Source organism: Phaenicophaeus curvirostris, chromosome 7, assembly GCF_032191515.1.
Source record: "Phaenicophaeus curvirostris isolate KB17595 chromosome 7, BPBGC_Pcur_1.0, whole genome shotgun sequence".
Lineage (NCBI taxonomy): Eukaryota > Metazoa > Chordata > Aves > Cuculiformes > Cuculidae > Phaenicophaeus > Phaenicophaeus curvirostris.
The window spans coordinates 1,228,429-1,254,242 of record NC_091398.1 but is presented as its reverse complement, the minus strand read 5'-3'; the positions used below and the strand labels follow the sequence as shown (position 1 = coordinate 1,254,242).

Sequence of the window (25,814 nt, the reverse complement as noted above, 5' to 3'; positions counted from 1 at the left end):
AGCTGCTTTCCTCCTCTACTCAGACTTCCACAGCTCAGCTAACGCAGAGGCAAGAAGCTGGTGGCATTTATCCAGAATGAAATGTTGCTGCTCTCCCCCAGGGCTCCTTTCACAACAGCTGTAAACCCAACCTCCCCACAAGCTTTTCTCAGGCTCGGGGTGGTTTTTTTCCCCCGTGTTTATAGCCTGCTCGTACAACAATGCTGCTTTTTGTCTTTTTCCAAAGCCACGGGCTCGCTTACTAAAACTGGAAACACGAATCCCTTCTTAGCAGCATCGCTCACAAGGACACGCGCAAATATTCGACAGTTTAGCTGGACAGGAATAAACTCGACCGAGGTTTTATGACTTAGAAAAGCTCGTGCTTTTTACCTGCTCGCTAAGGACTAATTAATAACCCAACGCGATCGCTCTGTTCGCTGGAATCAGAATACGAGCTTAGATAAAGACAATTCCCACTGCCACAGGGTATTTTATGGGTGTCTTGGGAGAAGGCAGCAGGGGGCTCAGCTCCAACGCTTCTGCAACTGCCCGCACGCACTGCCCCATCCTGCTCGATTCCAACAGCATCTCTGGTGGCTTTAACATGGGCCGCAGCGGTTTTAGTGTCATCTTCCCCCTTTGCAGAAGGGTCACTGGGTGTATAACAGCACCCAGACCTCAAAGCTGAGGTCCAGGTACCCTGACGTTACGCCAGAGCCCGCGTCCTTTCCTGCTGCTCCCTGTCCCCAGCTTCTACTAGACAAAAGCCCACGTATTTTCTCAGCATTCAAGCAAAATTCGTTATGAACACAGCGGTGCAATTATTTCCCTAATAAAGTTATCTCTGAAGTAAGCGCCAGCCCATTCTCTCAGCTGGTTTTCAGTCCTTTAATGAACTGCAGAGGTGACTTCTTCCAACTACCTGACCTCTTTGTAACATAAAACATCCCTCCTGACATCCTCCACTTTAAAGACATCAACGGAACTAAATCCAAACTGCACAGACCGGCCTCCTTGCTTCCCTGGAACAGGCACCGGAGGGATGATCCTGTCCAGGTTGGGCTCGACAAACACGCTCACACTGAGAAACCTCCATCTTGTACATTTCCAAGCATCCTTCACTTAGAATCATAGAATCACAGAATAACCAGGTTGGAAGAGACCCACCGGATCATCGAGTCCAACCGTTCCTATCAAACACTAAACCATGTCCCTCAGCACCTCACTTCCAGCTGATCTCAGAGCTGGACAATTGGCTTCAGGAGCAGCGTGGGAAGCAGCTGACACCTCAGCTGGCGTTTTAAATGCGACTTTGAGCTCTGTGAAATAGAACCCAGATTTAAAGTGCAAACAAGCCTTAAGAGTTACAAAATGGACTCGGAGTCACTGCGCGAGGTCTTTCACTCCCCTCTCCCTCGCTCCTTGCTCACACCACACCATAATCACCACCACATACATTCACAGAGCAGCCTTAGCTTGATTTCTCTCTCCCTTGTGTCCCTGTGCAAGGAACGCGTTCATTTTTGTCACCGTTGCTTTTACTGTTTGTGAGAAAAACGTTAGATCACGATGACCACGCCGAGGCAACAGCCCCTCAGTCTACACAAGAAACTACTCCAATCCCCTGGCTTTACATGCAGCTCAACACAAGCTTTTGATTTTGATTTGAATACAAACATTTTCAGTTCCTGACTTGTGTTAAGACACGCTGACACCACAGCCAGCGCGCGGGTCGGTCTGACCCAGCGGAACGAGAGACAGCGTGACTGAGAGCAGTGAGAGATGGGCCTGGATACGGGTCAGGGGGGCGGTTTGGTTACGTGGTAGGACAAATATTTACAGACTTTACAACAGGACAAACAGCAAAAGCGTACAAGGAATGGCCAGTTCCACAAAAGCTACATTACAACCGAAACCTTAATGAATATCAGGAGATTTGAACGCGTTAGATTATAAATCTTACAGAACCCTGAAGTCTTGCATCTGACCTGACCGCTTTAAGAACAAACTCATTCGTTATGGCACTAAGTTACCAATTTCAAACCAGCTCCACAATTATAACACGAAATGCATAATTAAGAAAAACATGTATGTACTGTCTTACGTCCTCAAGACTATTGTAATCCAGTGCTTCTTCCCTCCGGACAGAGGCAGCTGCTGTAACGGAGCTCACAACAGGCCTTTCAGAACAGCAAAAGTCACCGGTGTGCACAGAAGTTGCATCAGGAACAGGGGCTCGATACAACATCCAGAGCCTGGGGAGAAACACAGAGCAGTGGATCACAGAGAACAACCAACTGGCCTCCCAGTACTGAAAGGGGCTCCAGGGAAGCTGGGGAGGGGCTTTTTGCAAGGGCCTGGAGTGACAGGATGAGGGGGAACAGCTTTAAATGGAAAGGGGGAAAGATTTAGATGGGACATTAGGGAGAAATTCTTCACTCTGAGGGTGGGGAGGCCCTGGCCCAGGCTGCCCAGAGCAGGGGTGGCTGCTCCATCCCTGGAGGGGTTCAAGGCCAGGTTGGATGGGGCTTGGAGCAACCGGATCCCGCGGGAGGTGGTAGGGGGTAGAACTCGATGGGCTTTGAGGTCCCTTCCAACCCAAATCATTCTGCGATTCTAAAAAAATTCATTCCTGACATGCAGATGCCAGGAAGAATGAACCACGAGTTCCTCTGGTTCATGAGCTGCTTGAAGGTGACGCCCAACCTCTTCGCTTAACGAGCTGGATGGGCTTTAAGGTCCTTTCCAACCCAAACCATTCCATGATTCTACATAAACGCTCTTCTCACTTTATTAAGTAAAATTAACATTTAAAGGATAATGGACTACACTGACACTTTTTACATTGTTTTTAATTCCTTCTTCCAGCTTTTTACATGATTCACTATTGCAGAAGCCAAAAGGCGAAGGATTAAAAGAAGTCTTCACATAAAAGCTCTAAGGATTGATATTTAATGAACTGTGAGATGTAAATCAATGCACAACAGCACAGTTTCAGCTTAAAATACTAGGATAACATTTATATTAAAAATAATTCACCTACAGATAGTACAGTCTAGTGTTTATTGTATGTTATGGGAGGTACACTTGAATTTCCAAAGTTTAAAACATATAAAAAGTGGTTGTTAAGGGCTAACGCTTTATCAACATGGGATACACGGGTAAGAATGTTTATTATACAGCAGGGGACACTGGTGGTGTTAATGCCGACAGGGCACCAATGAGGTTAGTTTAATAAAAATGTCCACTATGCTTTATACAAACAACACCACTCGCGGTTGTTTCCGAGTGTCGGGAGAGGATCGCTGCCTGAGGGGTGAGCAGTCCTAGGACATCGGGAATGTTAGTGTCAGAGTACGTAGTTGGTGAGTGTTTCCAAATAAAACTAGAGGTGCTGTAGTTACTTCACAGAAATGCACATCCAATATTTTGTTTTCAGTAAGAACAATAGGTACAAGATTATAACTCTCCCTATATGAAATAATTTACACACAGATGGAAGCTACGCTATCTAAAATAATCACTAAATACATTTGTCTTCTGGGAAATAAACAAGCAATTTTTTGTTTTGCATGATCCATATCAAAAACATAGAGCAGAAGTAATATTTCTTTAAACAGAACTGATGCTCTAAATTAAAAAGAAAAGAAAAAAGGAAGAAATGAAAGAAGATTTTCCAGGAATGTGCAACCTAAAACAAACCAAGCTGATATTGTAGTACAACCATATTGAGAAACCACTGATCGGAAATACAACTTTATGGAAAAGGTTTATAACCCACAAAACTGTTCATCAGGCCATAAAGTAAAAGAGCTCCACGGTTTACAGCGAGAACTGAGGCCACACAGATGCGTGCTATGTCTTATCTCCAGGGAGTGGATGGTCAGGCAGAGGAGGTGACGCTTTGTTTGTAGACAGCGTGGTAAGCGTTTCTCAGCAGCACGTAAGGGAAACAGGACTCCAAGAGATCCATCGTCAGGAACGGAGACTCTTGCACGATCTGAAAGAAACCAGAAACACTGCATTTCGCAGAATACCTTCTCCTGATCATCTGGCTCACACAGATGCCTCTGGTCTGCACCACAGCACTCACAGATGTCACAGCAAACAGAAATGATGCAGAGTTTAAACGCTGGGGAGAAACACGTGACCCTGGCAGAGGCTGCCCAGGGCGGTGGTGGAGTCCCCACCCCTGGAAAGGTTTAAAAGACAGGTAGATGAGGTGCTCAGGGATCTGGTTTAGCAGTGGACAGGTACGGCTGGACTCGGTCTCAAAGGTCTTCTCCAACCAAACGATTCTATGAAACTCGCTGTTTCTCAAAGCTCATCATTTAGCTCTCCTGTATCTACAGTCCCAGAGCACTCCTGCCATTTCCAGAAGATGCGGAATCTGATAGCAAAGCCTCTGAGCAGAGGGATTTTCTCCCGTGAGCTCTGAACAATGCTCCCTTAAATTCAAATTGCATTTCAATGCTGTATGCTCTAAGTGAACAATGCAATGACCTGAACAATGAGATGCAACGTTCTAGATGACAAAGGGGGATGGCAAAAAACACGCTGGGGTAAGGTGCCGCCCCATCCCTGGAGGGGTTCAAGGCCAGGTTGGATGCGGCTGTGAGCCCCTGATCCAGTGGGAGGTGTCCCTGCCCACAGCAGGGGTGGGACTGGACGGGCTTGGAGGTCCCTTCCAACCCAAACCATTCCATGATTCTAGGATTCTAAAAAACCTCATTGCTGACACTCAGATGCCAAGGAGAATGACATAAAACATGATTTCTGCTGGTTCACGAAATGTGCGACCCAAGGGGACACCCAAACTCCCTCGCTGAAGGAAGCAACTTGCAGCTGATTCCCTAAGTCACTAACAAACACAACCGACAAACACTCACCATGTCTAGTAGTAGGTAAACGGATTCCCTGTTCCTTGTGGTGGTTTTGTCCGTCTCCTGGCCGATCTTCAGTAGACTGGACGATGCAAGCTACAGAAGACAAGCATTTCCAAGCAATAAATAAAACAATGCACTGTTCAGCTCCTGCTGTTTCCTTACACCGACACAAATCCTCTCTCTAAGGGAATCGCTATCCTCACCAAGGGACACTGCGTTGTACCAGGAAAGGGAAAGGAAAATAAGCAATCCTGAGCACATGAACCATCAGTGGGGCTTTAGACTCAGTGGGCCAGTTTTGTTCATTTCCAGTAGTGTTTAATAAGTGACACCTGCTCTTTTAATACAAAAAGTGAATTAATTTACTGCAAAGAACCTTTCGCTGTTCACTATAAAGTCTGCTGCAACTGGTGACAGAACCCTCCTGGGATCAAGGCCTCCCTTCCTCTGTCCTGCCCAATACGCATATAAACTTATTGCATTTTTGTACAATTTAAGGCAATGTAAGTTTTTATTGAAGTTATAACTTTTCCTTCTGTTCCAAAATGGGCAAGTTTTACTTCCTAAGCTATATTTTTAATTGAAGAAACGTCATCCTCAATGTAAACGAGTAATGTTTTATCAGACCACCTTACATACTGGTTTTAGAAGATACCCTAGAAACTTCTAGCATGTACTCAAGTATTTATGAGCTCAGGATGGCAGAATACAGGAAAACACTTGATATGCAGATGCACTTAGAATCCCTGTTACAGAAAATTGAAACAACCTCCTTTCAGCGATCAGCTCTACACTCATCATTTTTGCCCTCACACCAAACAACAACAAACGAGCTCAAACCATGATTACCAGAAAAGGATTTTAACTTAAAATACTGACTTTAACAATCTAAATCAATATTCCTCATGAACACATGCTGCCATGAATCAACCTGTAATATAAAGCAAACACGCAGAGTTCGCAAGAACAACCTAATTATTAGTACTAAAGAAAACTGGTATGAAATAACCTAGCAGGTCATTTCCACTTGGACAGGACAGCAGCTCATCCCCAGCTGTACATTTTCTCCTTAAGAAGTGTTTCTCTTTCAGACAAACTCCCAGGGACACGTGAAAGGTGTTAGGACAGAAAGATTAACAGCATAGCTGAACCCTCAAGTCATGGTCTGCACAGTAAGAGCTGTGAAAACCAGCGTGTAACCACTGCAAAAATGCAAACCTCATCCCCAGAGTGGTTTTATCACATGAAACTCTACTGCTTTCCCTCACTTGTCAAATGCGCACAACTTTACACAGCCGTTCCTTTTTCATCTTTTACAGCCAGCAGTTGCAGGAGAAAGTTAATGGCCAAAGGTTTTTGGTTTTACAAAATGCAGTGAATTTCCAGAAGGGAAAGACACCTTCAAGGTTTTAAAAAAAAAAAAAAAAAAGTGGTTCTGTAGACCTCCTGGTATAGAAAGCCACCACCACCCCACCCCATCAGTGCCTAAGGCACATAAAATAAGGAGGAGAGGGGACATTTTTTTCACATTTCAAGGCCAAAATCAGGCAAAAAAGCAAGAATCACTTAAAATTGGTAGTAATTTGTAGAAATTAAAAGTGTAACTGCTGTTTTAGCCTCTGGTTTCCCATCAAGTATTGGCTAATTAAGAGCTGCTTTAAATATTCTATTTCTACTTGAGCAGCACACCAAGGCATATTTATAATGCGTCGCCAGTACCTAAGGGCTTTCGCTATTTTTCTAAGCATCGCTAAGGATTTCAGAAGCTTTGATCTTCAACCCACCCCAAAGCATAAAACCCCTCTTCCCAAACGCCCCTGCAGCCCACTGCTACCAGACAGCTCCGTGCTCAAGAAGGACAGGCAGTTCAAAAGGTGCAACCCAAAAGCCGCTGTGGAGTCTTTGGAAGAGTCAAGTAGACTAAAGATTCAAATGCATCATGGCAAAAAAGTCTGCCAGACAGAATCTTAACTCTCTAAGAATTGCACTTTCCTTTTCCCAGTCACAGCCACGCGAGGCGAGCAACAGCATGTGCCAAAATACTAAAGATTACACTGAAAACAAAAAAAAATTATGGCACTTGCACTGATTTGTTACTGTTACTTCCCAAAATCCCACAGAGCCGACTGCTGCTGAATGACTGCGACTGATTTTAATCTGTGTATAGACTTGGGCTAACAAGATGCTTTTCTCTTGTGCACCAAACACAGGTTTATATGAAATCAATTGCATCCCAAATATTACATTTTCTGCCTGAATGCTTCCTGAAGTCAACAGATGTTTTTCTTGTTAAGATACAAATTTTAACGTATTTCTGGACTTCAAAAACTTACCCACAGCTAATTTTCTCCTAATCACAAATAACCCTGTATTATATGATAACTTCAGCTTCTCTGCCATCTATAGCTACAGGAAAGTAAGTATGCCACGAGCATTATGAAGCAATATTCAAGTGCAATAAGTGCTTGTTGATCAATACTCATCCATACTAATCTAAATGCTTATGACATGCCTTGTGATGGAGATCACTCGTGGCTGACTGCGACTGTGAAGGTAACACTCGCAGTGACAAACACGCCGTTGATTTATTAACAGTGCTGCACAAGCTGGGCTACGGATCAATTGGAGCGAGGGGCACTAGGGGTGAGAGTTCCCCTCTTCTCAGGGCAGAGCTCTACAAATGAAGTTGTACGTACGGCCAAAAACTCCTTCAGACGGTCTTCGATGCTTCCCTTGTGGATGGTGAATAAAGCTGCAGCGATCTGGTTGATGGCTTTTGCCAAGCAATGGATGTTGTTGCAATGCCCTGAACAAAAACAAACACAAGTTACCTCACAACGTGTCTGAATATCCCCAATAAGCAAATAGACTTGTCACAATAAGAGATCGACTTTTAGCATCTTACACAATGGGAAAGTACTCGGTTCACACTGCTCTTGGTATCAGGAAAGCCACCAGTACGGATCTCCCTTCTGAGTGCTGCAATGCTCGTGGCAACCTGAGATCCCTGTGCCTCTCGGACACCAGGAAAAAGCATTTACTCCACTGTATTTGGTTTCTACAACCTGTGACAGTGTTACCACTTGACCAGCCTAAGAAGACAAGTGCAAGTTAAGAGTTTTTCAGGCTACCTGGTTGTTTTCTCCTTTCTGTGTAAATGAATGAGTTGTTGTGACGAGAAAGTGTTCACCCAAGAGCATCACAGGAACCCAAGAACAATAAAGAGGAATTTCTTCACCATGAGGGTGGGGAGGCCCTGGCCCAGGTTGCCCAGGGAAGCTGAGGCTGCCCCATCCCTGGAGGGGTTCAGGGCCAGGCTGGATGGGGTTTGGAGCCCCTGATCCAGTGGGAGGTGTCCCTGCCCATGGCAGGGGTGGGACTGGATGGGCTTTAGGGTCCCTTCCCACCCAAACTACTCTATGATGCTATGAACAAAACTGTCGCACTGCTGATTGTTGTACAAAACCTTGCTTAAAATTCAACCAGGCTGCAGAGGCAGGAAAAGTGATCAAATGACTCCAGTTTTTGGAGAGTGCAGCAGAAGCGCTCCTCTGTAAGCCTGGTATCTCCTCCAGGCAAACTAAGTCAAATCCATCGCTTCAAAAGAGAATTAACAGACAACTGGGCAAATATCTCAGGAAATGCAAAGAGGAGGTGGCGTTTGAAGGAGTTTGAAAGCATTCAAGCATGCAAACACTGCTGGTTCTTACCAATTCTTTTTGGCCAGGGCTGAGCAGTGAGCTCATGTTTTCACCCAGTCATTTATCATAACTCCTAGATCATGCCTGCGTAGCGAGGTCAGCTAGACCCCATCGCTCCACCTGAGAAAAATCAGCTTTTTCCCCTCATGCATATCACTATTCCTACTCAATATTCATTTTCTCTGCCATTTTATTGCCCGGTTTGCTCAGTCATAACATGATTCTGCAGCAATTTGCTCCCCTGATACCTTCAATAACTTCACGTGGCATGCAAATCTCCTCTCCTCACTTCTCCCCCCCTTTCTGGGTGGTCTACGAAGATGCTGACCAGTGGGTCCCAGCAGAGATCCCAGTGGATCTCCACCAGCAGGTCCCCCACTGAGTAGGTGCTCCTACTCCTATTTTTTTAGTTCAATATTAATGCACGAATACACTAGTCCAAGAAAGGAACAGATCAACACTCCCCTTGAACATCATTACAGAACAACCGGCCTGCCCACTTTTGCTGATTTAAACTTGTATTCGTTTTTGAAGCAGTTTGATTTTTTGAAGTGACTTCATTTTTCTGTCCAAGACTGCAGGAAGAGCAGCAGCAAGGGAATTCGGTGGAGGAACTGTTATCTTCCAGCCTACGACAGGTTTCAAGTATTTGGAGAAGGCTGTGTCCCTTGCAGACCCGTGTTCTGTTCTAGCCTCTAGAGGACAGATTAGAGCTCCAGCCTGGGATTTCACTGGCAGTTCCCATTTCTTACTGGGAACAGAAGTGAAGGTCTGTTAGAGCCTGTGCTTTTATCTGGAGCCAGTGGGACAAACAGGCTTGATCTTGAAAAAGAGAGAACACAGATGCTGCTAAAGCTGCCCGAAGACTGTTGGTATTTGCGAGTCACGTCTTGCCAGATCAGAAAGTTCAAACTCCTTTAAATCTTCATGGGTAAATTCAGGATTTGTCCAGAGAACTGACTTCACAAAAAGCAGCATTTATTAAATTCTCATTCTAGAAATAACATCTATATTAAGTGTCTAAAGCCAGACCTTTTACAAGAAGGGCAAAAATATTCTGCAAGGAAGGCAGGATGACAAGGTCTATTCTGTTTGTTCAGTTATTTTTGTAGAAGGAACATATTTTATGTATTCTTTTTGCTAGACTCTCTTCCTTTCAATAAACAGAGCTCACTCAGTAAAGAATTACCAAAATACAGAGCCCGAATGTCATAAAATCAGCAGCCACTCCTAATAGGGGTTTATTCCAGTTCTAGATGTGACTGCTCTCCAGTCACAGTTTTTATAAGAACTGCACTTACTTGAAGGGCCCACTTTGAAACAGGCTTTGCCTGACCTCACGGGAAGAGTTACCGGATGTAAACAAAGTCCCAGGAACAGGAATAATTAAGCTACGTGATGCAAACCAGGCAAAAGATAAAAATGATCTGTTGTTTCAGCCTGCCAAGAACCTGAAGACTAAGTGGGTCCCTGGAACAAAGGGGCATTTGAAGAAGGCCCACCTGCATCAGCTCTGATCTGCTGGAGAACCTCTAGCCAGAACTGACTCACCACCTTGGAAATAAATTCACAGAGGGGTGAACGTGAAAATAAAATCAGAGTTAAAAGCTTGTAGCACTGTGGCCCTGGAGGAAATGGCCTCAGGTTATTCCAGAGGAAGGTCAACCCGATTGTCCTGTAACAAGTTCCTGCCTGTGCCCATCACCACTTTGACAGTCTCTGCTCCTGCCAGTATCTGAGGTTGTCATTTAGCTGTCATGACTGTGAAAGAGCTTGCAGAAAGCAGCAGAACTACTATGAGAGTGCAGACAACATGAAATAACTCTGCAGGTTTCAGGCTGTTCTCCCTTATCTTCACAATAAGCTGTTAACATTAAAATCTGTACCCTTCCAAACCGATGTCCGAGTTCTACTCATTGCATCAGAGCTTTATTCAACCTTCTCACAATCGGCCAAAGGCTGCACTATGTTTAAAATGAAACTAGAACTATAAACCCCCCTGATCTCTTGAAAATGCAGATGATGTTTAATTAACCTCACTGAAAACAACCACTTTGGGTCTAAAAAAAATGGGATGTGTGTACAACAAAATGATACAGGGAGCTGTCAGAATTTTGCATCTTTTCCTGGCATTTACATTTGCAGCAGTGAGTTCAGACATTCTTTGTGAGTGAAATTTTGACCGGATTATAAATAATGCAACTTTAAAAACAATAAAATTGAAAAAACATGCTGTACTCAGTAAAGGGATGCATAACAAACAGAGCCATGCTACACAACACAAAGGAACAGCTTGAACAGCTGAAAGGTGACTTCTGTATGTGTTGGAACAGTTTTGTCAGTCTTCTCTCAACTTAATTTTGTCTGAGAAGCAGCTCTTTTTTGTGGATTACGCGCAAAGAATTTCCTTGAGGCAAAGATTTCCTCTTTAATAAAAAGCTTGAAGTGATGCAGAGGATATAAATCCTGTTCCCAGCTTACGCCCTCAGGATTCTGTTTGCAAGACTTTATGCTTAGTAATACTAACAGCACATCAAATATAGAAAAGACACTTTGCGCGAGTGACCCAAAGCCAATGTCCTGGTTATTAAACCATCCATACAATGACATAATCGGTCTCACACTAATTAATGTAGAATATATGCTCCAGAAATTCCACGTATTACGATAAGATTGCCCCCTACAGTACCTGAACTTCCTTAAATCTCAAGAAGACTTATTTTTCAATTTTCCGCATAAAGTTATCTCAGACAGAATTAAGTAAATGTTTTTTAAGGTAAATTTCAGAAGAACTTTCCCAGGTTAGGACTAACTGACTGTAAAACTTTGTTCACTACAAAATGTCAGTAAGTATTTAAAGCAAAAGTGTTCAAGAAAATACCAGGACTATCATCAGGAAAGCATTCACAGCAAAGCTTTAGCTGATGCGACGTTACCTTCAATGGCTGGGCTGTACTGGGACATCACATTACTCGCCAGAGTGGGCAAGGAGACTGCCACGAAGACCATGAGAAGGCAAGCGATTTTATATTCCTCTTCTGGACTGATGTTTTCTGAAAAACAAACCAAAGTTCTTTAATTCAAGAAGTAATTTTCAAGGATTTCCTTTCAACTGCAGGTAGCTCAGCACATAAAAAGTTTGACCAAATTGAAATTTCAACCTGCCACCACCAAACTCATATCTGTACTGTGAAAGGAGGCATATTGTGCCCACCTTGCCAAAAGACACAGGGTGGAGCTTCAACATGTCCCCTTCGTTATCTAAAAGAACGAAGACAAGTTGCGGCCACCCTGCCACTTCTAACCATACAGTTACTCAGACTTTCCCGTGCTGAGCAGAAGAGGATTTTTCCATGCTGGTGTAAATCCAGTTCTTGCTCTGTGATGAGGAGAGCTGCTCCTGCACTCCTCTTTTGGTCAATGAGCAGAAGGTGATGTGTGCTCACCTCCGTTCACACTGAAGTCTTACATTTTCAAATCCAGCAGCAACGTCACACTGAGGGAGGGAAGGCCCTGGCCCAGGTTGCCCAGAGCAGGGGTGGCTGCCCCATCCCTGGAGGGGTTCAAGGCCAGGCTGGATGGGGCTTGGAGCCCCTGATCCAGTGGGAGGTGTCCCTGCCCATGGCAGGGGTGGGACTGGGTGGGCTTTGAGGTCCCTCCCAACCCAAACCATTCTGTGATTAGCTTTAAAAACAAGTCAGCAGCTGGGAAATACAGTAGTTGCATCTGTACAAACTGAAAGACTAAAAGTGAACCACTTCAAACTGCAAAGGTAAGAATCCGAACACAAGATCCTGATCAATCATGAAAATATACAGAAATTCCCTGCCTTGTTCACCCAGCTTAAACATTCCACAGCTACACCCCGATGAAATAATCCATCTAAAATGCCATCTCTGACACTGGCTGTGTTCTGAAGATACAGCTATGTATGTTATGCACATGAAAACAAGTACATTTTTTTAAGGTATACAAAGATAGTGTGCTTGATGCTTACGCTTGAATACAAAAACGCCCCTTGGAACGAGCTGGATTTCCCCCTCCCCAAATAACTACTAGTAAAGCAAGGAAAAACAACGTGGGTAGCATTTAAAATATCCACAATTGGATTAGAACATTAACTATCTGTTATAAACAGGGGGAAAAAGCTACAGACTGTCAAAAAAGACTTAAAAGCCTTAATTCCTGCCTTCTGACCTACCAGAGGAAACACAACTGAAAAGCAGACAGCAGGGCTATAAAGCAAACAAGAGGAAGCACCGGACACGTTAGAACGTTAACATGTTCATTGTGCCACGTTTTCCCCTGTGAGCTCCATGTTAACACTGGTGTAACACACGGCTAACACGTGTTGTGCACTCCTGAAATGCATCCAGCTGGCATTCCAGCTCCTGGTGCTTGCTTACGTGACACGGATCTGCTACAGACCGGTCCAACAGAACTGCTCCTGTTTGTAGCCGATCACACGACAGCCTCGATTCCACGGCCTCACACTGCAGCAGTTGTCACCATTAGTTATGAAAACCCTTCACTGTCCACTCATTTTCCTTTTCTAGGTCACCAGGTTCATTTGGGGTTGACAAGATTCCCAAGCAAGCGCATCAGGAAGCATCAGGCACAAATAATTGATGTTCCTATGCCATTTATGGCGTTCATCGAAGGAATACAAAGAACTAGGATATAAAAGTGTCCTCTGAATACTTTCAACACTTCCATGCCTGGGTGCATTTAGGTTTTTACTGCCTTTTTTTCCCCTAACGCACTTGTATCTTTTAAGCTGTAACTCCTTACCTGATTTTTGGGAAGACAGTGCTACGACCAAGGCTGGATCAATCTCACACGGCAACCCAGCAGCTGATGACAGTTCATACACATTCATTGCCACCTGGGGACCAGAAGAAAGGTAATTGCCACAAGAACAACATTGAATGCTTTCTGTGTCAACGTGAACCAGCACAGTTCTGCTGTTGTTTTTAAAACATTCTTACTGGAGCTTGAGGTGCTAAGGAATAGCAGAGACTTGGCTAAAACAAGATGAAAAGCCTCAAGATTTCTGTTTACTTCTATCCTACGTCTAACAGCTGGGGCAGTACTTTGTGTGCTGGATGATGGTTTCTTTTTGTTATGCCAAACGAAGCCTGTACACTTCTCTACATCACCTCCAAAGCAAACATCCCCACTCCCAATTAGCTGTTCCTACATCTTGCTCTACTGTTCAAAAGAAACAACAGATTCTCCCTGCCAGATCTAAAGCATCAGCGAACAGCTGCAAGGAGAGCCGTTTGAGACAAAAGCCAAAAGTCACAACGTGGTGAAATACTGGAGCAAGGCAGAAATCTGACAACATTCAAATCTGACACCGACTCCAAGTGCCAAGAATTAGACTGTAAGCGGCCCTGACACCTGGAGGAACTAAGAGCAGCTGGAAATGTATCTCGTTTTCCAGCTTGTCCCAGGTTATATCTTCTATTGCCCTTAAACTTCCACCACAGTTGATCTCTCTTTCCCCAGTTCACATTCCACACACAGTATCTGAAGCCATAGACAAACAATCCTGCCTAGCTTATCGACACCACAGGTTTTCAAAGAGCGTGTGACTCTATTCCCTAGCGAAACAGCAAACATGTGAAATGTCAGTAACTGAGCCTCTTCATGCAAGCTCTGACTCATCTCCAGGCAGAGTCCTGAACTGTCTTCTGATATCACGATGCCCACCACAATGGGCTCTGCACTGTTCGTGTATTGTACTTTTTAAAAGGAGAAGGATGGTTTTTTATTTAGTGAATCTTCATTCACAAGAGAAATTAAGTTTCTTTCCTCAAGAGCAGACAGCAAACATAAACTTCCAGTTCAGAAATTACAGCATATTCCAGCCCTCAAAACCCATACTTTGCTCACTTCTTCAAACTGTTCCTGTCCAAATGAATCCAGAGCAGGGCAGTGCACACCCCCCTGCACAGACTCTGCAAATCAACCTGTCACGATACCACGAAGAAGCTTGCAAACCCTCCCAGGCTCCAAGCTGCAGTTAGAGACTAAAAACCTGAGGCTGCAGCAACGGTGTATGTGTACCCAGAGCCCTGTGATGGACCACAATGGTTTCTGCACGGAAGCGCCCTACTGCTCAGAAGCAAGGCACCTTATTTAAGCTGCTAACTCTTTTACCAAGTATTTCAAACAGTAGATTCATAACGATGTTCAATTTAAGGCCCAAACCAGACTTAGAGCTTTTACACACACAGAGCTCCCACCACATAAACAAAGTCCTGGGAAGACTTAGCTTCTCCCATTATCACTCAGTCATGTTTTAACACTTGATAAATGCTCTGATTAATTCTTTCCATGAAAGCTCTCAAATGTGATCCCTGGCAGAGAGAGACTTGTGCTGATCCTATCAGTTGTGTTTAGCTTTATTAGGAGGCTGCAGATGCTCAGCTCTTTGGAAAAAAGGATGTGCTTTGTTTCTAGGCTTTTCACACTAAGCATGGAAGCCTCAACCCACATATAATTTCAGTAAGCTTCAAAAATGACTCCATCATCGTTACCTTCATGTCAGTCTCTCTTGGAATGTGATCCTTAAAGTCCTCGATGGAACTCACAAGGAAAGGAATATGGTACGATAAGACCTAGGAGACAAACACATACACCTTGAGAAAAGATGCTTCCCATGTTAATGATCAGCAGACACTACCATTGTTTAAAATGAGCCTTTATTTATGTATTTATTTCACAGAATCATGGAATCATAGAAGGTTTTGGCTTGGAAGGGACTCCGAAGCCCATCTGGTTCAAAACCCTTGCCCTGGGCAGGGACACCTCCCACTGGATCAGGGGCTCCAAGCCCCATCCAACCCGGCCTTGAACCCCTCCAGGGATGGGGCAGCCACAGCTTCCATGGGCAACCTGGGCCAGGGCCTCACCTAATTTGCCTATTTGCTCCTAAATTTAAGAGATTTAAGGTATTAAAGCCTAATAAACACAGAATGAAGCTGTTTGCAGAAAAAGTGAAATGTAAGCTTTTAAAATGTACTGAATACAGAAAATATCAAGAGGCCTGGATTTTTTAATGTAACATTCCTCACAACATTACTCAAAAACAGATTCTCCCGCCCCCAACCTGCAATTCCAAGCTCAGCTACGACTGAGCATTGCCGTTCTAGCCACATGCCAACCTTATAAGAAGCAGCATTTCTAAACAGTGGAACTTCAAATACCCTACCATTCCACTCCATCAAACACAATGAAAATGATTCAGAACGTATTCAGTGATTTCTTACATCTCTAAGTGCTTCCTGCGCCAACGACCGGAAAGACAAGATCACACCAATGATTGTCATCCTCTTCAGAACGCTGTCGACGGCTGAAGAGAAACAAGAACAACAGTGAGCAAGAACCTGTTGGTGTCTAGGAGCTCAATTCTTAAAAAAAGAGAAGGAAAACATTTAATAAAACATTGAAAAACAGCATTCCTTAAAAGAGCCAAAATAAACAGTGCTTAAGAAGGTTTTTATAGCTGAGTTGACAATGGGGTTTTCAGTAGAAGACGATCCTTAACTACTTCATGAAATGAACCCTGCTACGCACACAGCTGGCAATACTGGTTGCTAACACTACTTCTGTGCTTACCTGAGGCAAAAAAAGACTCATTATAATATTTTTTTCATTAAAAATAATTGCATGTAAAAATCCTTCCACAGAATGCAATAATTTACAATCAATCGAACCAAATAGAAACGTCTGTCAAAAAGGCCTTTGTTCTGTACTGCACAGCCACGCACCCGGTCTGCAGATGACTGCTCGTACAGCTATGTGTTATCAGACCTGAAAAGATGCTCCAAGCTCATCACTATTATACTGCCCGTGCAGTAATTAACACGGAAAATCTCATTTTGTCTGTACGCGAGAAGACTAGAAAACCTTGAAAAGACGCATCAGTTCCTATGAGCTCACATGCCTTTTGCTGCTGCCAGATACTTAACGTAGATAAATTGATTTTTCTCGTTTTCTTTACAAAGACAAAGATTAAAAAAACAATTCTCTACCTTTATTAGGCCCGTGCTAATTACTCACATGACAATCTTTTGAAGAGCGCTGCCATCTGGTCTGGCTTGTCGAAGCTGGTCCTCATTTGTGTCAGAACTTCAACGTTCTCTACCACAAGTTTCTACAAAGCAGCAGAGATTCAGGTCAGCGATAGGTTTCAGTAGTTAACAGGTTAAATGCTTGGGTTTGGATATTACAGCCTGGTAGACAGGAAACTAAACTCACGGGATACAGACGTACCCACCACGTTCTCAACAGGACTGCAATATTGGTGTTATCGTCAGGCACTACTCTACACAAAAGCAAGCTCCAAATTAAAAATCAAGAGGGTCAGATACGCCCTGGAATGTTATTTTTATATTCGGAAGTGCATACAACTTCTTAAAACCCAAGGATGAAACCAGAGAGCAGCTCCCTATGCTATCCAGCTTTTTATAACAAAAGCATAGATTTATCAATAAAAACGCAGCTGCATCCTTCTGGGTTGTTCCTTCCACTGGTTATGCTGTAAGGATTAGACATCTAATGTTGGTTAAAACTGAAAAACAGAACTAAGAGTGTAAGAGTCAGATTGTTAAACCCTAGGGCAGCTTATTTGATGTTTTCTTCCTTTACGAAAATCAAACCAAAAACATTCACACTGGTCCCAGCAGCTTGGCCTGAAACAGTTAAACTCCAGGGCAATACTTTTGATGTCAGTTTGACCAAAAGAAGAGACAAAGCGTATCTGTTTCTGATTTGTAACAGCTCTCACACAGGCAACTTGCAGCACCAGGGTAAATGTAAGAACTTCCCTGCATCCCTCTCCAAGTATGCAGCAGATTGAAATGGAAATTACAGAGATTGCATAATCACATCTATAAAATGTCAGATCCAAAAAGGGTTTCTTGCTGAGGAACTCAGGTTGTGCCAAGGAGTATTTTTAAACTCTTCCAGCAAGAAATAGATGCTTTATTCTCACAAAAAAAACCAACCAACTTCTGCAGTTTGAATGCAAAGCATCCTATTTCAGAAACAGCGAATACAATTCATTCTCTTTAGGTAGAGAACAACCAGCTGCTAAGAAAAGTTAGATGCCTTGTGTGTTTCTGAACTCTGAATGAAGGAAGTGCTTCCCTTCTTTTAAAGAAGACTTAATTTAGCGTTACGGATACTGACCAATAACAAGGCAGAGAAGAACTGAACGACGGAGGAAGAAGGTAAGGTAGTCTGGACAGGAGGCGCCTGCCAAAGTGATTATGAATAGTTGTTATTTTTCAAGTGGATGCATTCTAATCCATCTTAATGACTCGGCAGCACAAACAAAAGGAGCAAGGAGGATGGAGCAGGAAGAACTCTTCAGCAAACACGCAGGTCATTACAGCCTGGACTGTGATTTCTTATACACGATATTAAAAACAAGAAGAGCCAGACCTGCAGGAACCTACTGCTAAGCACCCGAGAGCATCTGACCTCTGGCAGTTCTGCTAACTGCTTTAATAGTTTTATTTTACTTTGACCCACACTGAAACCAGGGCAAAACACAGCAACTGGCAGCAGGGAAATTAGATCTCAGAGTAAATATTCCTGTGACTGAAGAAGAAAAAAAATCAACGCAACTTAAACTACAACGTGGCTATGAAATAAAGGCTGGTCTGCACGTACTCCCACCTGCCAGTCAAGCAGCCTGTGCAGAGAGATTTTTTCCAACGGCTTAGACCCTCAGATTCAATTACACTGAGTTATAATCATGCTTTGTTCATAACCTCACGTCTATCCATAATCCACACAGTCTTCCCATTTCCATTCTTCTGCTCTTCAGTGAGAAGCAAGGAACAAAACAAGCTATAGGAGACACAGTGACCTGCCCCCCTCCTAGAACACACGTGCACGTGCCTGCACACAGACACACAGGATGCATTTCTGTCCCGAAAGCCAAAGCCTGAAACTGAGCTGGGCAATTTCAAACCAACCGATATATCAGAACTTGGCAGATGTGTGACATCTCAATTCCAATCCCTCAAAGCTCTCCAGAAGGCAGGATTGAAGGCAATAGCCCACGCACATTGTTACTGAGTCAAGCTCTCATCTTTACAAAAAATAAGCAGCATATGAGTTTAAGAGCTAAAAGGAACCGGCTGGAATACAGCTCAAATTGTTACTTAAAAGAGGCAAACCTCCCCTCCTCGCTCCAGTTTCAAACCTCAGATACAAACGCAGCACCTGGTCCCACTGCAGGAAGCAAGACAAGCATCTTGAACCCTACCCTGAATTCCCCATTCCATCCCTCTCATGTTTCCTGCCCACAACGCAGATGTTTCTCAGCGATCCCTTGGTAAGCCAACTGCATCTCAGCCAGAGAGATGAACACTTTATTACTTTACTTTTTCCCCCCAAATATGCGGACACGTGCATATGCATCGACATTGTGTTCTGCTTATCCTTAGCCCTATCAGGAAATAACAAAGGTCAGAGACAATTTCAAGTTGCTTTTTTAAAGAATACAAGGAACTACAGCATCAATCGTGCTGATTTTGAGGAATTACAGCTCCACAGTTAGGGACAAAGCAGCTACCAACAAACATCTGCCCAATGGCTTTGCGTTTCACTGGAAACTTGATGGATGGCACTTCGTGCTGAGCCAGGAGTTATAGAATTTAACCTTAAAATCACCGCGCTGTCACCCAAAAAGCCTCATTCTAAACCTCAACAGTTGGAGTGGGCGTAAGGAATCACCCACCCTGCCCGGCTGGGCCCTGGGGCAGGCTGGCTGCGCGCTCTTGCGGCAGCTGGGAAGGATGAGCAGCCCCTCTCCTGAAGCTGTGACATGGAATAAAAGGATTCAAATCTTTTAAGGCATCAAACCCACAGTTTTAAAGGCCTGGTGTGCTAAGAAAACTTGTTGAAGAAAAAAACAGAAGTTCCTTATGTCTCTGAAGTATTCATGTGCATTTTAAAAAACCTCGTGCATGAATAGTTACAAAAACCTCCTTTCTGTAATTAGAGGTTAAATAAACTGAAAACGATGAGATGGAACAACAACCTGCAATTCAATTTGGAAACGATGCTTAAAGAGTAACCCATACGAAAAGCAAATGTGTGCCAATTAGCAACATTTTAATAGCATGGCTATCCTGGGAGAGCAATACATGTTATTAAATATATTAAAACCCCTTCCCAGAAAGAGTTGATTATCAGGCACCCAGTGCTTCCCCTGCCACTGTTGGTTGTTTTGAACACACACACAACTGACATCCTGGGCATGCCTGTATTTCCAGCACCAACTTCACCCTTTATTTGTGTTGCTGCCAGTATCAGGTTAATTTATCAGCACACAGACCTCTCTCATCAATGGATACTGTTCAGGCAGAGGGAAGGAGGTCTGAAACTGAGGAAAGCTAACCAAGGCAAGAGAGCTGAAGTCTTCTATCCATGTAAACTAAAGTAAGGCAGTAACACACACGGTAAATCAGTCCTTAAGGATGACTCAGATACACTTGAGATGTTCCTGCTAAGTGTTGAGAGTCACAAATTTCAGTAAGCGCTTCACAAGCACCTGGAAGTCTTGGAAAACATTTCTCCTCCCATTGATGATAAAAAAGAGACCTGACATCTAACAGAGAGTATTGAACATGGAAATCAGAGCCTGCATAAAGCCCTGCCCATTCCGCTGTGGAAGCCTGTGGGACACACACGTACCACATGTTCAAACGCACTACAAAATAAGAGTAAAATCCAAAGCTTTGTCAGTTTGTTCGGTGCAATCGCCTGAAGAAGACGGCAGGCAGAACCGCAGCTATTAAATAACCCAAAGGAAGCTTAAACAGACAACTGCCCACTTTCCCATTTGTTTCCCAAGGTTACCTTCAGCTCGGCAACCTGTGAAGAAATGTGCCACATCAGACTCTCACTAAGGAACTTCATGCCATAAGGTCCCAGCAGTTCAGAAAGGGCTCTCATTTCTGAGAACAAAAACAAAATCAAATTTCAGACAGAGTAATTTGTGTTGTAACAGAACTGAAGCAGCAGTCACCAACATATCATCCTCCTGTCTCTGTAGCTGGAATGCAACACCCCTACTTTGGCCACAAGCAGGCAAAGCGAGCGCTCCCAGGGCACAGAGGCAGCACAAACAAAAATAATTTAGAATACTACTGAAGCCTAACAAACACTGTCTATAATAGAATGCTCTAAGAGCTACTGCTGTTCCAATTACTCAAGCACACAATAACCGTGCCTCACAAACATCCAGGAGAAGCATCAACGATTACCTGATATGTCAGAGTACTCCTCAGCGTTAAATGTCAACTCGTTTTCTGTAGGCAGATTCACAAACGCCTTCATGGCTGGGAAATAGGCGATGTGGCCATTGCTGACTTGCCGTAGCAAAGTTTCCAAGTACCTTACCAGAAAGGGAACAAGTTTCAGAAGGAAAGACGTGCTCACAGAATCCTGGAACGCTTTGGGTTGGAAGGGACCTTTACAGGTCATCCAGTCCAACGCCTCTGCAAAGCAGGGCCATCTTTAACCACATCAGGTTGCCCAGAGCCCCATCCAACCCAATCTTGAATGTTTCCAGGGACGGGGCCTGAACTGCCTCCCTGGGCAACCTGGGCCAGTGCCTCACCACCCTCGTCGTAAAAAAATTCTTCCTTATATATAGTTTAAATTCATCCTCCCTTAGTTTAAAACCATTACTCCTTGTCCTGTCTCAACAGGCCTTGCTAAAAAGTCCCTCCCTCGCTTTCCTGTAGCTCATTTCAGTACTGGAAGCTGCTACGATAGATTCTCTGCATGGACTGAGTATACTCGTGTGGCACAGGACAGCAACACCTACAGACCAACATTTGACTTCTGTCGTTCAAGTGAGTTCTGCATCTTACTCTACATTCCCCCCACGAAAAGAGAATTTCATAACAGGCAAACTTTAAAGTGCTTTTCCCAGGTATTGGGAGAAGTAAACTTGTGAAGTCAGAAACTTAAAAAAATTTCAAACAATTCCCTATCTCCAATTCCAGAGTTTTGATTAAATGAAAGTAATAAAAAAACTTGTAACTGGTGTTCACGTAATCACTCACCAATTTGTGTACAGACTGGTAATGGTTGGCTCGCCGTGACTATCTAAATGCTGGGTTTGCTGAAGCAGAACGTTGTTAAATACTCGTGTAATGTCGATCTGTACATAATTTTCTATTGACTGGAGGACTGTCATGTAGGCTCTTACGCTGGTTAACAGCTCCGAAGGCTTCGCGATCTCTTGTGTTGCTTGATTATACATGGTCATCCCAACAATTGACCTGTTGGAAACAATAACAATGGAAACAAATAAATTGAATTTATTAGTAAAACTAAAGACATGGCTATAAAAATGATTTTATATTCAAGTTTTTACCTGAATAAAACAACCTGCAAGTATAAAACCCTCATCAATGAAAACCAGCACTTATAAAATAGTTCTGGATACCAAAGGCAATTGTATTCCAAGTTCCAGCAATAATTCCATGAGACAGTAAGAATACCCATGGAGCATTTGTAAAATAAAGCTCTCCCCCACCCAAACCAGGGCAATTCACAATGTGGAAGACTGATACTACAATTACTCTGGCAAATAATTTAGTGTTGAAGTGTTTTAAAATGCAAAACTTCCAGGAAATGCAAAAGCACTGATGTATCAAAGCGTTCAGTGCACATCAACTACAGCAAAAATCCTGTGACCCAAGTTGCTGTCACAGTTTTAGTTTGAAATATCTGTAAAATATTCATATTGCTTTCAACAGTTTCAGTTCATAGTTAGAGCTAAGAGTCTACCTCGTGTTGCTTTGCATAAGTATTTCAAGTTGTGTCTGATTACCTTATTGGGGGCTTTCAAAACTTAAAGGGAGCTGATAAGAAAGAAGGGGAAAAATGAAATAGCAGGGCCTGTAGCAATAGGGTGATGGTTTTAAACAAAAAGAGGAGAGGTTTAGACAAGATATTAGGAAGAAATTTTTTATGCTGAGGGTGGGGAGGCCCTGGCGGTTTTAATTGGTTCTGGAAGCTGTTGTTTGCCCATTTCTATCACCAAGGACGGGAAGATCAAGGCAGTAACAGACAGGATTATCAGATGGCAATAGTTTTTATTTTAAGAGAAAACCTAATGAAAATATCTCCTCAGTTGGCTTGAGTTTGGATTTTCAGATTTCCCTTTCAACAAGGCAGTGAACTCAAACACTTGAAGCCATCCAGCACTGTGGTAAAGAATGTTGGGGAGAGTCTTTATAAATACCTAAAACCAGGCATCCCCACCTCCTACAAAACTCACAGGACCAGGAGAGCAGGACCAGGCAGTTAAACAGGTGATATTAACTATTCAGCATATTTTGTTTTAGAAGAGAAACTCTCAATTATGTATGTCTGTACATATCACTTAGCTGTCATTTCAGTCAGAATTTGACTTTGGAGTTTCACAATCCACCTTTAAGACACAGTTTTACATACTAAGTACATTTCCACCACCAAATCAGCACAGTCTTATCCTGTACCCAAACTCTTCTAACTCGATAGGATTTCTTACTTGGTGAAGCGGATTTCCAGGTGAGACGTTAAATATTCTCTTGGGGTAAACGTGTGCTCCCAGACCACCATGTTGGGTACGTAATTGATTGAGAAGCAGAGCTCCGAAAGTGCAGTGTGCAGTTTGTCCAGGCTTTAAGAAAAGTCAACAGGAAATGAAGAAAAATATTTAACGTACCGTATAAATATGTATTCTTGTGACACTACACACTGGGTGGAATATGCCTCAGGAGCAGGCACAGATCCTAACTCCCCCTTTCATTCTCTCTTCTGCTTCGAGACACTTCTCTAGCTTCATTTAAAAGCATTATTTTGGGTAAGAACAGCCCACAGCTGCAGACTGATCTGCATCATGGGGACATGAGAGATGGACATATTTTTATATACGCATATTCATATTCTTTCCCGTCATAAAGAACAGCCTTAAAGTGGTTCTGTCCTAACAGAACTTAGCAACACAAGCAATGCTTGCCACTAAAAACCTTGAAATATCGGGGTAAGGAATCTTCAGCTACAATAAGTTCTTTTCCCTTGACTTTCAGTGCCAGGTTGGATGGGCCTTGAGCAGCCTGATCCAGTGGGAGGTGCCCCTCTGTCCCACGGCAGAGGGTTGGAACTGGGTGGGTTTTAAGGTCCCTTCCAACCCAAATTGTTCTATGATTCTATAACTTCTCTACCCTTCACAGTTCTCCAATGTTTGGTTGTGGCAACTGTACCCAAACCACTTCCCTTTCGGCAGTGCCTGTACTTAGCCACTCCCAGCCACAACACCAAACCTTCACCCTTTCCTTTTCAGAGCTTCCTTCCTCCTCACACTTTTACCACTCTAAAAATCTTGTCCTGCAATCTTTCCTAGCAATTATGTTCAATCTTTTCCTTCCCCCATCATCTCCTACACTCCAAACTGCACTTATTAATCTTTCTTGTTCTCTCTTTCAGATTGGTTTGCTCTTCACGGTTTTCATTCACTGGCGTTTTCTATTTTTCTACAGCCAAGGAAAGCTTCTCCAGCTGGTACAGGCACTGCAGCCTCAGCTCCATCCCAGCAGCTTTTCAGCAGCAATAACTTCCAGCCCAGCCTGTACTTTACTTGGTGAAGACCCTAACAAAAGCAGAATCAAAGTTGCCATCTGCTCCTTGGTCTCCAACAACTCTATACAGGAAGACTAACTACAGTACAGGGGTCCTTTCTGCTGACAAAAGGCATCCCCCAAGGGGATTAATTAACGAGATACATACACCTATTGCTCTGCGAAAGGGATTTCAGTCTCTATACAAACCTAAAGAAATATTGTATGCTTACAAACTACAAAGTCATCATATTTATAGTCAATTAAACTCACTCAGACAAACTAAGCAAGAAGCATTCAATATGTAAATCACACATGTTTTGACTTGGGATTCTAGGTGAAAGGAACAGAACAGGCTTACTTTGTCACAACCAATCTGTTTTTCCTCATGCTTTCTACTCCTGGTTTCTCCCTTTCAGGTTCTCCTTTCTTTCCAGTCTGTTTTTTTGATTTTTTATTCACTGCTTGACTGATGGTTTTGGCACAATGCTTTGGCAGCAGCTGGTAGAAGAAAAAAAATAGCCCCCAGATTAAAATCCAACTTCTTTGCAGCTATGAGATACAAAATAAGCTATGGTCCAGGTGGAGACTTCATCACACAAGTAATACATCCTTCCTTTGACCACTGAGTATCCAACTCTAATACAAAAAGTTTTCTTCAAACTACCTGCCATCTTATAAACAGAAAACTTCTCTAAAAGAGGGGAAAAAAGGTGAACAAAAAATGGGAACAAAAAAATCAGCCAGTTGAACAGCTTAGAGAATCTCATAGGAAGATGAAAAGACCAGGCATGACTACACCCACCTGATCACTCAGCGTACACTGTTCTGTGCAAATATCTGTGATAAGATTCCGAGCTTGCTTTGCCATTTCATCCAGGAACATGTTACACAGGGAGAGGCTGCGATCTCCGATGTGATGTCGCTGTGAAATAAGAAAGAAAAGGAAGCCTTATTTTCCATTCCCCGCTAGCCCTATGATATCCAGACAACACACACACTGTACTGCAGTTCATCACAGAACTGGGGTATAATAAATTAAGGAATAATAAATTCATTAGTCCTCAATAGTTTCAGCTCCAGGAGGTTTTTTTTTTGAAGCATCTTGAATCTTGAAATGTTCCAAGTCAAAACACCAAGTTATCATTAAAGATACTCTGCTTACTACCCTTTCCAAACCATTTTCTGTGAAAGGAGACATGTTTTTAAAAAATAGGTTTTCCTGTTTAATTTTGGAATGAAATTTTAAAGAGTCCAATATTCAAGCTTTCTGTGAATCTCCCCTTCATTAATGTGTACTAGCACTACATCTAAGAGGGAAAAAACCATGCAACTCAAGCTCTAGAGAAAGCCCAGTGTCATTCACGTGGCTGGAAAAGCCAACAGTCTGGATTATTAATGTCTGGACCCTGTTCCTTTGTCACTGGAACTGCACAAGAACAGCCTTCTGTCTCAATGAAACCCTCCTTTCACCATTCCTGTTTGCTTTCCAACACTACCACTCACACACAGGACAGCTGAGAGTCTCTTTCCAAAACGATAACAGTTAACAAGTCACAGGTAGTGAAATCGAAGCTCTGCTGGTTGTGGCAAACTGTGCT

General features: G+C 43.2%; 1 protein-coding gene across 2 annotated transcripts in view; it reads right to left on the bottom strand.

Moving 5' to 3' along the window:
• Nucleotides 1-2,816: 2,816 nt before the first annotated feature.
• The window catches only part of NCKAP1 (NCK associated protein 1), a 58,447-nt gene continuing 35,449 nt past the window's right edge, over nt 2,817-25,814 (bottom strand). For both annotated transcript variants that reach the window (XM_069860643.1, XM_069860644.1), the window contains 14 exons: nt 25,019-25,138; nt 24,575-24,714; nt 23,145-23,276; nt 21,670-21,888; nt 20,863-20,993; nt 20,456-20,553; nt 16,640-16,733; nt 15,847-15,929; nt 15,115-15,195; nt 13,361-13,454; nt 11,506-11,622; nt 7,565-7,674; nt 4,872-4,961; nt 2,817-3,982 (listed from right to left, as the gene is read on the bottom strand). In XM_069860643.1, coding sequence (XP_069716744.1) covers nt 3,866-3,982; nt 4,872-4,961; nt 7,565-7,674; nt 11,506-11,622; nt 13,361-13,454; nt 15,115-15,195; nt 15,847-15,929; nt 16,640-16,733; nt 20,456-20,553; nt 20,863-20,993; nt 21,670-21,888; nt 23,145-23,276; nt 24,575-24,714; nt 25,019-25,138 — 1,626 coding nt within the window. In that variant the 3' untranslated portion in view covers nt 2,817-3,865. The remainder of the gene's footprint in view (nt 3,983-4,871; nt 4,962-7,564; nt 7,675-11,505; nt 11,623-13,360; nt 13,455-15,114; nt 15,196-15,846; nt 15,930-16,639; nt 16,734-20,455; nt 20,554-20,862; nt 20,994-21,669; nt 21,889-23,144; nt 23,277-24,574; nt 24,715-25,018; nt 25,139-25,814) is intronic.